Source organism: Oryza glaberrima, chromosome 5, assembly GCF_000147395.1.
Source record: "Oryza glaberrima chromosome 5, OglaRS2, whole genome shotgun sequence".
Lineage (NCBI taxonomy): Eukaryota > Viridiplantae > Streptophyta > Magnoliopsida > Poales > Poaceae > Oryza > Oryza glaberrima.
The window spans coordinates 10,271,880-10,286,449 of NC_068330.1; the positions used below are offsets into that span (position 1 = coordinate 10,271,880).

Below are 14,570 nucleotides of genomic sequence, written 5' to 3' on the forward strand. Positions count from 1 at the left end.
CTCTCATCTGTCTCCAAGATATGGATTGGCTTCTCCACATAAGTCAAATCCTCTTGAATTTCTATCTGCTCAGGATTAGCTTCTTCAGTGGGTACCCTTAAACACTTTTTCAACTGACACATGGAACACATTATGAACACCTGCCAAGGATTGAGGTAACTCCAACTGATAGGCGACCTCACCTCTTCTACTGACAATCTTATAAGGTCCCACAAAACACGGTGCCAAATTCCCTTTGGTGTGAAAATGATGAACTCCCCGAAGAGACGTGACACGAAGGTACACATGATCTCCTTCCTCAAAACTTAAATCCCTGCGGCGATTGTCAGCATAGCTCTTATGATGGGACTGAGCTATACGCAATCTTTCTTGAATGATCTTTACCTTCTCTTCTGCTTCCCTTAGAATGTCAGTCCCTAAAACCTGACGTTCTCCCGTTTGATCCCACAAAAGCGGAGTGTGGCACTTTCGACCATACAGTGCTTCATCAGGAGCCATTTGAAGACTAGCTTGGTAACTGTTGTTGTACGAGAATTTTGCGTAAGGCAGATTCTTATCCCAACTTCCACCGAAGTCTAAAGCATAAGCTCTCAACATGTCTTCCAAAATCTGATTTACACTTTCAGTTTGTCCGTCTATTTGTGGATGATATGCGGTACTGAAATTCAGCTTAGAACCCATCTCTTCCTGCAGCTTCTTCCAAAACTTTCAAGTAAACTGGCTACCTCGATCAGATACTCTTTTCTTAGGAACACCATGCAAACACACAATCCTTGCCATATATAATTCCGCCCAAACGACTTCCGGAATATGTTGTCCTCACAGGGATGAAATGAGCCACTTTGGTAAGCCTGTCGACTATCACCCAAATAGAGTCATGGCCTGAGGACGTTCTGGGTAGACCAGTGATGAAATCCATCCCAATTTCCTCCCACTTCCATTCTGGTATCTTCAAAGGTTGTAACAAGCCCGCGGGTTTTTGATGTTCTGCCTTGACTCGCTGACATACATCACACACAGCTACATACTCTGCTATCTCACGCTTCATACTTGCCCACCAAAATTTCTCCTTGAGATCTTGGTACATCTTGGTACTGCTAGGGTGAATGGAGTATAAAGTGTCATGAGCTTCCTTCAGGATTGCATCTTTCAATTCCTTGTTGTCTGGGACACAAATTCTCTCGCCCAACCATACAGTTCCTTGCTCATCTTCCAAATAACCGATAGCCTTTCCTCTTCTCATATTCTTCTTAATCTCTTGGATATCAAGATCATTGACTTGAGCTTCTCTAACCTGATCAATGAGAGTGGGCTTCGCTTCTAGCTACAACGAAACCTCTACTGACAATTCCCAAATACAATCTTTCAAATTCCTTGCATAATTCCCATGGCAACTGTCGTCCTTCCGTAGCATTGCAATAGCCTTTCCTGCTTAGAGCATCTACTACAACATTAGCCTTTCCCGGGTGATAATGAATTCCCATGTCGTAATCCTGAATCAATTCCAACCATCTCCGCTGCCTCATGTTCAGATCTGGCTGGGTGAAGATATACTTCAAACTCTTGTTATCCGTGTACACCTCCGTACGAGTACCAAAGAGGTAGTGACGCCAAATCTTCAAGGCATAACCACTGCAGCTAACTCAAGATAATGAGTAGGGTAATTCTTCTCATGGGGATGTAACTGACAAGATGCATAGGCAACCACCTTCCCATCTTGGAAACCCTTCTTTGGATCAAGCAAAATCAGAATGGGCGCTGATATTAAGCGACTCTTCAACTCTTGCAAACTCTACTCACATTCTTCTGACCACTTGTACTTTACGTCTTTCTGGAGCAGACGCGTCATGGGCTTAGCAATCTTGGAAAAATTCTCTATGAACCTCCGGTAATAGCCTGCAACACCCAGGAAACTACGAATCTCGGAAACTGTCTTCGGTTGTTTCCAATTAGTTACGGATTCCACATTACTAGGATCAACGGCAACTCCTCCGGCTGAGATGACGTGTCCAAGGAACTTTACTTCAGACAACAAAAATTCACATTTGCTAAACTTGGCATACAGTTGATGTTCTCGTAACTTCTCTAGTGCAAGGCGAAGATGTTCTTCATGCTCTTCTTTGGTTCGGGAGTAAATAAGAATGTCATCAATAAAGACCACCACGAACTTGTCCAGGTATTCCATTAACACCTTATTCATCAAATTCATGAAGAAAGCAGGGGCATTGGTAAGTCCAAAAGACATAACAGTACATTCAAACAACCCATACCGAGTGGTAAAAGCCGTCTTAGGTATATCTTCCTCTTTAATCCTCAACTGGTGATAACCTGATCGAAGATCGATCTTGGAGAAAACGGTGGCACCTTTAAGCTGATCAAACAAATCATCAATTCTAGGCAGAGGGTACTTATTTTTAATGGTCACATCATTTAGTGCACGATAATCCGGGTAGTCCCGTACTATGGGAATCTCTTCCAAAGTTATTTGGTTCAGACTTGACCTTAAAGGTTCAGAATGCATTGCATGAACAGTTACAACTTGACCGTCATTGCTGGTGAGGGTTACTTTTTTATTGGCACAGTCTATCACACCTTTATATCTAGCTAACCAGTCCATGCCTAGGATGACATCGAGGTCTTTGGATTCTAACAGAATAAGGTTGGCTAGAAATGGAACACCTTGAATCTCTATTCTGACAGAGGGGCTAAGTTGTGGATAGAGTGCTTGGTTACTGGGGGTACTAACCATCAAAGGACGTCTAAGATCTTCTATCTCCATCCCATGATTTCCCGCAAAACTCATAGATAAAAAGGAATGTGTAGCACCAGAATCGAAAAGCACTGTTGCAGGAACTGAGTTAATAGGAAACATACCCAAAATCACATCTGGAGCACCTTGGCCTTCTGCAGCAGCAACCGGATTGACACGAGCCTTTGACGTGGGTGCGTTGGAGTTATTCTGTGCAGGAACAGCCTTCACATGTCGGGGCTTCGGACATTTGCCAGAGTAATGACCTGGTTCACCACAGTTGAAGCACACCCTTGGCTTGTTTCCTTGCTCCCTCTTGATAGGCTAGTGCTGGACTGGAGTTGCAACAGGACGTGGAGCTTGGTTGCGGTTGTTGTTGCCAGCATTGTTGTTGAAGAACTGACGCTGCGGACGAACAACTGACGAAGATCCTCCCTGTGACACCGCCTGAGGTCCCATAGTGAGGCGCGGCCTCTGACTGTTCCCTTGCTGAGCTTTGAAGTGAGCAATCCTATGTTTCTTTTATTCCATTCGGTTGTACATATCCTCCTGACGAATGGCCTTATCCACCAACTTCTGGAAATCAGAATAATCCCCAGTCATCAGCGGGTAAGAAAGCTCATCATTCAATCCTTCCAAGAACTTTTCCTGACGCTCTTCATCTATGTGCACATCCTCTGGGGCATGATGGGCCAGACGATTGAATTCATGCAGGTACTCGGTGATAGAACGAGATCCCCGAGTGAGCGCCCTGAACTCCTTCTTCTTGAGAGACACCACTCCTGATGGTATGTGAGTTTTCCTGAAAGCAGCAGTGAACTCAAGCCAAGTGATTGGTTCAGCAATAGCCCTGTTGAGACGGAAGTGATCCCACCACTCAGAGGGGGAGACCTTTTCTTGATCAGTGCACTGAAGCAAGTCCAACTTCTTTTCTATGGCGTGCAGCCAATCACCAGCCTCAACAGGATTGGTAGTGCTGGAAAAAGTGGGCGGCCTCACACAAAGAAACTCTGCTAACTTGTTCTGGGGAGGAGCATGATTGTTCCCTTGGTTCTGTTGGTTCTGAAGTAGTTGCTTCATCATGTTCATAAGTTGAGCCTGTTGAGCTAGGACTTGGGCAAGCGTGGATTCTCTCCATTGTTGTTGTTGTTGTTGTTGGGCCCATTTCCATTGCTGCGAGTGAGCACCATCTGGCAAAGGCAAGAGCACCAGAAGAGAAACAAGGGGGAAAACTACTTAGGACAGGGAATTAATTTCTATTAACTTGACTTTTATTGATATGAACTTAGTTTCATTATTACATAAAACTGAAGGCTCTCACATCACTTAACTCAAACTTCCTAACACTCGAAAGCAAACAAACGCATGCATTTACATCCCACCAATGATGTAAACCACATGCAAGACCCTCACACACAACCAAACTTAAACAAGCAAACTAAAACAACGAACTAAGGCAACGACTTAACAAGACATCTAGGTTTTCCTGGTGTCGGAGTTGAGTGAAGGCTCGTTCGGCTCGTCCCCATCATCTTGAGTAGCACCCCACTCAACCTTTGAATGGGTGCGCTTTGAATCTTCTCCATCATCATCACTTATGTTAACGACCGGAGGATCCACTGGGGCTGGGGCAGCTTCTTTTTCCACCACACGAACCTTAGGCACTAACTGGTAGCAAGGGACAAAAAGAGTTCTTTTCCTTGCGGTAAGATGAACCCTGGCCGTCTGTGGTGGTGCTTCTCCCTTCAACGCGGCTAGTTCCTTCTCCAAACGATCCACTTTGTCCTCCAGCTTGCAGATCTTACCACGATTCCGGTCTTCGCAAGCCTGAGCAGCTGACACGACTTCAGCGAGGGACTCATCCATGGCCCACAGCATCTCGACCAAATGTCTTGTGATAGCATCATTCTCAATTCCTTTAGGTTCAAGATAGCTGCCACGGTCACTTCCCTGGGGTTGATGAGGATGATAGCGATACTCAGTGTCGGCCAACAGATCATTGTAACGGTCGCGGAGCTCTCCTATGGCGATCCTTGCCACCTCCTGACAGGCATGAGGATAGCTTCCCCCTCCAGCCTCGAACATCGCCGATGGGATATCTTCACGATTACTGTTCAAGGTGACCTTGACACAACACTTCTCTTCATCACGATCATGAGGAATCTGGGCATACAAAGGTGCAGTCCCGAATCCTATGGTAAAGGACATCGTACGCAGCTCTTGGACAAATCCCTCAATACCGAACAAGTACTCGGGCTTGAAGCGCGGCATCTAAAGACAAGTGAAAGGAGGGAGTTAAGACATTTATCCAATTAATAGCACAAGTTTTTGGATTATATTGAATAAAGTTAGAAAATCAAAGTGAAAGGTAAATAAATAAAGTAAACTAATCTTGTAAGATAAGTTGAAGCAGTTGAAAACAGGATCACAAATTTTTGCACTTTTGAATAACAAGTTTCAAAAGAAATAAAATAAAAGAGAGTTATAAAATCAACTTGCTAAGTTTATTATATTGCAACACGATTAAATAAAATAATGTTGTAAAACTTTTGCTGGTAAATGGGACATTAGTACAGTAATAGATGTACAATACTAATAACACAGGAATAATAAATAAATTTTGAATGAGAACAATTAAAGAGATTATAATCTGCATGTGCCATTAGCTTGGTTTAATTAAAAGAGAAAGAGAGGAGAACAATTCTACTTTTTTAACATTTTTAGAGGGCTTCTATAGGTAACCATTTGGCATAACTTAGGATCAAGGAGGCTATGATACCAACTTGTCACGTCGGAAATTTCTATCCAAAATTCGAAACGCTTACATGTGTGTAAACCCTCGTCCAGGAATCAGCTGAGGCACACAATAACAAATTGATAATAGACTGCAATTATTACTCTAATTGATAAGCGAATATACAGTCATTACAGAGGTAGATAGTTCCTCTCAAACAATAAAGATCTAAGCAGCGGAAAATAAAATAAAGAGCGCAGGCGACACCTTCAGCATCACTGTAGAACTCCTCCTGTGATGAATGATTGCAAGGTGAGTATATGACATACTCAACAAGCCACGCAGCAAATATGCAAGTGCAGGGGATAACAAAGGATGGCATAATATAGTCTCATTTGCTTAAATGGTATTTAATAAATACTTCAGAATTTAATAAAACAGTAAAGTATTTAACTAAACAATATTAATCCAACGCTATACAACATACCCGTTGCGTAGGCCCACCCATTCTGAACAACCATTCCCGGCTGCACAGTTCTATCTCCAAACCAGGAATATATCATTCCAAACCAGGAGCTAAACAAGTTATTACCAATTACAGCATCATTTATTATGGTGAGAGGTATGAGACTAATCACGAAAGACATTGTTCGACCCGTCTATAACCGCAGGCACGGCTATTCGAATAGTTTTACTCTGGCCAGAGGTGTACCACTGTACCCACAAGACACAACCTCAACATCATGTCAACCATGCATCACGATACTTATCAAGTACCCGAATAGAGATTGTGACAATACCCTTCGCATAACACAATTCAAAGCAGTGCACCGTTCCTGGATCATAATCACCCCTTATAAAACAAGGCATGGACTCCCCAGCGACCCCCGTGGGCTTATCTCCGCCACTTCTCAGTCTGGTGCTCTACAAAGAACCACACTATACAAAAGGTAAAGCCGTTGCCCACGCTGGCTCGTGGTTGGCACGGTTAATGTTTCACAACCGAAACTCGTGAACCGGTCCTTAATTGTCATGAGCACGATCATCAAAACCATGTGCTCACAACCCACTATTACCATGTTTTAGTTGGCATCTTAATTAATCAACCTATCATGATTAATCATCACGAGCTACTATTAAGCCATCATTAAGTAATAGTGAATCATTAATTATCCCATTCATATGAGCTAGTGTCTCTAAGCATGGCTAAGCATCCTAATTACTTTAGCTAAAACCATATAATGTTCTAGCTAATCCAATTATTAACCAAGTGACAAAGTATAGGTAATCAATAACTTAAGGCTATAACAAAGGCAACAGGTTATTCCCACCCAATGACATTCAAAAATAAATGCAATAGTTGAATAGAAACAATAGCTTTAAACAGGATCAACATGCTCAAAGGGTTGTTTGGGATCTGTGTGACTTGCCTTGCTGGCCTTGGAACTCTTCAAAGTCTTTTCCTGCAAAATCGGACTCTCCAAGAACGTCGGAATCTAAACATAAAAGAGCAAAATCACCAAAACAGTACATAAACAATCATAAACAGCACATGTGGATATTTTTAGCATGTAGATCTCGATTTTAGAAAAATTTAGCGACTTGAACCAACTAAATCCGAGCTAACATGAATTAGTTATGAATTTTTGAAGATTAAACCGGATTAAATCATTTATTTATATTTTTATTGGATTATGACGCAATAAAGAATTATTTTTGAAAAGGAAAAAGGATTTATTGTGTCAGCGGGCTCGGGTTCAAGGTGGACCGGGTGCACGGAAACGGTCTACGGAACGAACGGCTGAGATCTAATCTAATGAAAACGGACGGCCGAGATCTAACCGATCTACCGCGGGTCTACGACTGACGTGGCGCTGACGTCGACAATGATGTCATCACCGACGGCGGGTCGGCACCCCGTGCTCACCGGCGAACGACGGCGTGGCGGCGCAAATGGAGGGCATCTACGCGTAGAGGGCGACACGGCGAACACACCGAGGGCTCGGACGACGACGGACGGCAACCGACGGCGACGGAGGGAGTTCGGCCGATGTCATCTTCGCCGAAGGATATGCCAAGATGGGATTGCCCACCGTAGCCCTTACCCCAGCACCAGCCTCGCACCGTGGTTCCGGTGGAGAAGCAGTTCAAGTTCTAGGCCAAGCACAATTTCTGGTAGCTTTCGGCACAGGCGAAAACAGATGTGAAGAGCAAATATTGTTCGACGTTGTCGTCATCCCGTACAACTACAATGCCATCTTCGGCTGTGCGACCTTGAACATGTTCGAAGCCATTTCCCATCACAACTATCTCAAGCTCAAGATGCCTAGCCCGGCAGGAGTGATCGTGGTCAAGGGCTTCAGCCTTCGGCCGCTGCAAAATGCGATCTGGCCATAATCAACAGAGCAGTGCATAATGTTGATGCCGAACCACATGACCGGGCGAAGCATGCGCCAAAGCCCGCCCCTCATGGCAAGATAATCAAGATACATATTGATGACGCCGACCCCACAAAGTTCGTATCGCTGGGGGGCGACATGGGCGAAAAAGAGGCTGAGAACATCCTAGAGGCACTCAATAAAAACATTGATATCTTCGTCTGGGGCCCCGATGAGGTGGGAGGTGTTTCAACATATCTCATCATGCATCACCTGGCAGTCAAGCCGGATGCCAAGCCAAGGAAACAGAAGCTACGCAAGATGTCCGTTGATCGCCAAGAAGCAGCAAAAGTCGAATTCCAAAAATTGCCCAAGAGATCGACCATCCTGAGTGGCTGGCGAATCCAGTGCTGGTGCGGAAAAATCAAACGGCAAATGGCGCATGTGTGTCAATTTCACAGACCTAAACAAGGCATATCTGAAGGACGATTTCCCCTTGCCACGGATCGACCAACTCGTGGATTCGACAGCTGGCTGCGAACTCATGAGCTTCTTGGATGCATATTCCGGCTATCACCAGATCCACATGAACCCGGCCGACATCCCCAAGACAGCCTTCATCACGCCATTTGGCACCTTTTGTCACCTCAGGATGTCTTTCGGCCTGAGGAATGCCGGCGCAACCTTCGCCAGGCTGGTGTACAAGGTCCTTTACAAGCAGTTGGGGCGAAATGTGGAAGCTTATGTCGATGATATCATCGTAAAAAGCCGCAAGGCTTTCGACCACGTGTTCGACCTACAGGAGACCTTCGACAACTTACGCGCGGCGGGTATGAAACTGAATCCTGAGAAATGTGTTTTTGGTGTTCATGCGGGCAAGTTGTTGGGTTTCCTTGTTTCTAAAAGAGGCATCTAGGCAAACTCCGAGAAAATCGATGCCATTCATCAAATGAAGCCTCTGAAGTACAAAAGCTCGCAGGCCGAATTACGGTACTCAGTCGATTCCTCTCAAAGGCAGCCGAAAGAGAGTTGCCCTTCTTCAAGACCCTCCGGGGCGCGGGAAAATTCACGTGGACTCCCGTATGCCAAGCAGCGTTCGACAAGCTAAAGCAATATGTACAAAGCCCGCCTGCTCTGATCAGCAAAGCACCAGGAAGCGAACTGCTACTATACCTGGTAGCTTTGCCAGTGGCAGTCAGTGCTGCTCTTGTCCAAGAAATAGAGTCAGGCCAGAAACCGGTCTATTTTGTCTCCGAAGCATTGCAAGGAGCAAAGAAAAGATACATTGAAATGGAGAAGCTTGCTTATGCCCTAGTGATGGCTTCGCGCAAGCTTAAACACTACTTTCAAGCCCACAAAGTCACGGTGCCATCGCAGTACCCTTTGGGCAAAGTACTCCGAGGCAAGGAAGTTACTGGTCGACTCAGCAAGTGGGCGGCGGAGCTATCCCCTTTCGACTTGCATTTTGTTGCCCGCACTGCTGTCAAGTCTCAAGTGCTAGCTGACTTCGTGGCTGAATGGACACTGGCATTCGCCCTTGAGCCCGAGCCCGTCGAACAACCCTAGGTGATGTACTCCGACTGCTCGTGGTCGCACAAGGGGGCGGGCGTTGCGGCGGTACTCACTTCGCCAGGGGGTGTGCCGATTCAGTATGTCGCAAGGCTGCAGTTCGACACAACCAACAACGCAGCAGAATACAAAGTTATTCTTCTGGGCCTAAAAAAAGCGAAAACATTGGGGGTTCGGCGCTTGCTCATCCGAACCGACTCCAAGTTGGTGGCAGGTCACGTTCACAAGTCCTTTGAGGCAAAGGAAGAAGGAATGAAGAAGTATTTGGAGGCTGTTCGGTCTATGGAAAAGTGCTTCGCCGGCATAACGGTCGAACATTTATCTAGAGGCCAGAACGAGGAAGCAGACGCCTTGGCGAAATCTACTGCTTATGGGGGCCCACATTCGCCGGGCATCTTTTTCGAAGTCCTATACGCACCAAGTGTGCCTGCAGAGGGCCTAGATGTCATGGCAATCGACCAGACAGAACTGGGCGAGGATCCAACAGACTGGCGAACCCCATTCGTAAGATACTTCAAGAACGGCTGGCTCCCGGAAGATGAAGCAGAAGCAAAGCGCTTACAGCTCAGAGCCGCGAAATACAAAATGGTCTCGGGCCAACTATATCGCTCCGGCATACTCTAAACTTTGCTTCGCTGCATCTCTTTTGCCGAAGGCGAGGAAATGGCGAAGGAAATACACCAGGGGCTCTGTGGCGCACACCAGGCCGCAAGAACAGTTGCCTCCAAAGTGTTTCGACAAGGAGTATACTGGACCACCGTGCTGAAAGTCTGTGTTGAGCAAGTCAAGAAGTGCGAAAGCTGTCAGCGCCATGGCCGAAGCCAAACTGCGCCCCAATACGAGCGAGGAGAAGGGGGCGAAACACAGACTAGACTGTAACGACGCTGGGAGATTGCCTCCTGCCGATCAGTCTTCTGATGGTTTCGCCAAAAGCGAGCCATATCCTCCAAACGTTTTGTATGAATAAGATCGTAGTCTTCTAAGGTTCGCCCGGGGTGCGCCTGTAGCCAGTCGGCAACCTTAAAAACCTTATAGCTGCGGCCGTTTATCAATATTTCGCAATAAACAGGCCGAAATGGGCATCGCACCGTTGGCAAACCCTTCAACGCCACAAATTTCTTGTTTTTGCTTCACCGAATACACAATTTTTGGCGAACACCCTGTTAAACAGTGCAGAAAGGGCAAAAGACGATTTGTATAGTAAGAATTGGCGAAAGAAGAGGAAATATTACATAATACGAAAATGACATAATCATATACGCCAAAGGCATCGACCATAAAAAGTGACTAAGATAGAGTCATACATTCCAAATACCCAAAGGGACGTTTTCGGCTACAATATGGAGGGAAGAGGCCGAATGTACATTGTTCGCCTTTCCCGGCAAACGCAAAAAAGAAGAAAAACTTCAAAAATCTAGAGAAAGGGCGGAGGGCCTCACACCTCTAGGTGATGGGCATCGCCTGCACCTCCTCCAGCTGCTGCATCCTCTTCAAGGTCGATCGCAAGGGCGATCGGGTAGCGATCAATTCACCCCCCCTCCACCTGGTTTTCTTTTTCGGCACCGCATTACTTTCCTATTTTAGTAAATTTATGCACCTAAAGTTTATGCACCTCAAGTTTACACATCTAAAGTTTAGAGACCAAAAGTTTATACGTCAAAAGTTTATATATCCGATTCAAATTTGAATTTGAGTTCGAATATTTTTTATATATAGTATTTCTATATATCTAAAGTTTATACACCTAAAGTTTATAGACCTAAAGTTTATAAGTCAAAAGTTTATATACCCATTTCAAATTTGAATTTGAATTCAAATATTTTCTATATATAGTATTTCTATACATCTAAAGTTTATAGACCTAATGTTTATAAGTCAAAAGATTACATACCCGATTCAAATTTGAATTTGAATTATATCTGATTCAAATTTGAATTTGAATTCAAATATTTTCTATATATAGTATTTCTATACATCTAAAGTTTATACACCTAAAGTTTATAGACCCAAAGTTTATAAGTCAAATGTTTACATACCCGGTTCAAATTTGAATTTGAATTCAAATTTTTTATATATAGTATTTCTATACATAAATTTTTCTAACTTTTGTTTTTTTTAAAAAAAAATTGTGGTGTACTGTAGTTGGAAGAGAAGAAGGGGAGGAGGAAGGGGGAGAAGAGGGAGGAGGTATTGCGTATAGGGGGGAGGGGAGTGCGGGGTGATCACTAGGAGCGATCAACCGTGCATTAGCAGTCCCCCCGGGAGGAACTAGGATCCGTTTGATGCCGAGGGAGCGGACTACAACCCCGTCAGCTCCGGTCGTTGCTATCGCTCCAGCTCAAGTTTCTTCACCAAAGCATTAGCTTTCCGTGGTCCAGCTAATGGTAATGGAGGAATGATGTCTACCCCGGGTCACAGTGGTTCCAGTGGAGATGAAGACGATGATGCCGTCGACTCTACCGCCGTCGACTCTACCGACCGTAGGAGTCGTTTCGAGCATTAGGCTTGCTACTCTAGCTTATCGTTTTGCTTAGTCGTTGCTTGTTAGATTTTGTGTTTAGGTGTGCTTGCTTGTGGGTTTAGTAGACAGTCGATACCATATGCCTATGGTATGACGGTCTTATTAGGATTTGAGTGTATTTTAATTTAGAGCAGAGCAATTACAGTTTGAATAATAAATATAAATGATAGGTTTCTGAGCATCTGTTTTCTTCTTCTCTATTCTTTTCCGTCTTCTACATCAGATGGTTAACACCAGGGCAAGTGGCCGTGCGACGGGTGAAAGTGGTCAAAGGGAGACAGGACATGGTGAAGCCCAGAAAAACCTTTAGTCAGGAAGTGGCAATGGTGCTATCCAAGAGAACCCTACGCTTGCCCAGGTCATGGCATCTCAAGCGCGAATGATGACAGCTATAATGAATCAGATGCAGCAACAGCACCATCAGATGATGCAACCTATGATTCAACAGTAGCAGATGAACCAGTAGCACAATGGTCCCCCACACCCACCTCCGTGCAAGCTACCAGAGTTCCTACATGTCCGTCCGTTGACTTTCTCAAGCACCACCAATCCAATGGAGGCGAATGATCGGTTGCATGCTATTGACAAGAAGCTTGATTTGTTGCAGTGCACTGATCAAGAGAAGGTTGCTTTTGCTACACATTAGTTGTAGGGTCCCACTTCTGCTTGGTGGGATAACTATATGGTTACTAGGCCCTGCAGAGCAGAGGCTACTTGGGATGAGTTCTGTTGTGCCTCTAGGAAAGCTCAGGCTCATGATGGAATAGTGGCATAGAAGAAGAGAGAGTTTAGGTCTCTGCATCAAGGAAACAAGACTGTTACTGAGTATCTGCATGAGTTCTATCATCTCGCACATTATGCTCCTGAGGATGTGCGTACTCATGCTGAGAGAATGGAGAAGTTTCTAGCAGTATTGGATGATGAGTTGACTAATCAGCTTATTTTTTGTGATTATGCGAATTATGGGACTAGCGGACAAAGCTTTTCGTTAGGAAGATCAGCGGAATAAGATGGAACACAAGAGGAAGGATATCCAATTTAGAGCTCAACAAGGTGGACAGCATAAGCCCCGATATAGTTCTGGACAGCATGGTGGTTGTTAACGACCAAATTTGGTAACGTATGAACTAGGTTTGATATTGAAATCAAGGCGGATCCGGCAAAGAGATGGATTCGAAGAACAGAGTATGCATCGGCTGCGATGACATCGGCTGGAGTTTGCATCGGCTAAGATGGATCGGATAGAGGACAGCCGATTCCGATGGCGGTGACTTCGGAGCTGTTTTTAGAATCGACCAATGTGCTTCAGGAGGATTGCCACGATAGAGATAAAGCTCTCAGATAGGCAATTGTATCTATTAATTAGGATATTTTGTATTATTTCCTTAGAGATTTGGTTGGGCAAAAGTCTGCCGCAAAGACTTTTGGTATCTTGGAGTTTATTAGAGATAAGAGTCGTGTCCTGCAAGGACATATTTTGTAATCTCGGGTATAAATATGACCCGAACCCATGTAATCAATGAACACACGTTCAATCACAATTTCGGCGCATCACCACTCTTTTACTTTCATTCTATTTCAACGAGTTCTTTCTTTCGGGTTGAGCTGCATCGATTCGATCTTCAACTAGAGGTAAACTTGTCATGGCGGCTTGCGTTCTCGGGATTATTGCTTACATCTTTATGACACTATAATCATGTTTATGTAATTCGTCGAGTTATCATATATACTTTATAATCTTTGTTAGTTTCGCTATATAACTTGCCATCGGTTGGTTTTTATTGTTAGAAAGTAGCCAATAGAGTTAGATCCCGTTATTGATTTAGATTATATCGTATATATACCATCTCTCAGAGATTTTCATCATCTTGTTTAGATATTACAGTTATCTTTATGCTTAATGCTGCATCGATTGAGTTCGATCTATTAAGTTCTATTTATAATTGTGATATCTGGCTTGTTTTATGGCTGTCAATAGAGATAGTGTCGGAGTTTCAGCCGATCTTACCTGATTTAGCTACTTTATATTTTATATGCTTGATCGATACACTAGATATGCCCTTTATGTTAAGATCTTATCGCATTAAGGTATATTAGGCTTCTTGTTTACTATATTCTACTTGTTTTAATATCTTAATATAAAGTGGTATCGGAGTATTAGCCGATACATGCTAGATCTATCTGATCGGCTATGCTATAAACATCTATATAATCATTGCTTTAATGTATATTTGAACTCAAGTGATTTATACTGTCTCGGCATGGCGACCGATATATCCCAATCACTTAGTTTAAATATACATCGAAGTGAAGATTATGTAATGTTAATATCTACAGCCGATCGAGTAGATTTAGTTTTGTCTTATTCACTCATGACAGTCGATCGATTACAATATGACATCGGCTTGATGATAAATGATATGTCATCGGCAACTAGCCGATCGACTATCGTTTATGGATTTAACCGTGGTTTTCTTGTCTTTTATCTTGTTGATTGCAGGATCAAATCAACTGGCACGCTCACGAACCTAAAGGCAAGATTTTTGGACCTGCGCAGAAGTTAAGCAGATCTTCCAGGCCAATGTGTGTTTTTCGCATCAACAGTGGTCCTACTACCAT

At 44.1% G+C, this 14,570-nt stretch overlaps 1 protein-coding gene across 2 annotated transcripts in view; it reads right to left on the minus strand.

Annotated features, from left to right (window-relative positions):
- Positions 1-14,570, minus strand: part of LOC127773545 (uncharacterized) — a 47,797-nt gene that overhangs the window by 10,343 nt on the left and 22,884 nt on the right. The window contains exons 4-5 of one of the 2 annotated variants that reach the window (XM_052299647.1): positions 6,914-6,979; positions 5,751-5,775 (exon numbers count right to left, since the gene is read on the minus strand). In XM_052299647.1, coding sequence (XP_052155607.1) covers positions 5,751-5,775; positions 6,914-6,979 — 91 coding nt within the window. Of the gene's footprint in view, positions 1-5,349; positions 5,776-6,913; positions 6,980-14,570 lie in introns of those variants that run through there. The other variant, XM_052299646.1, reaches the window with a different exon arrangement.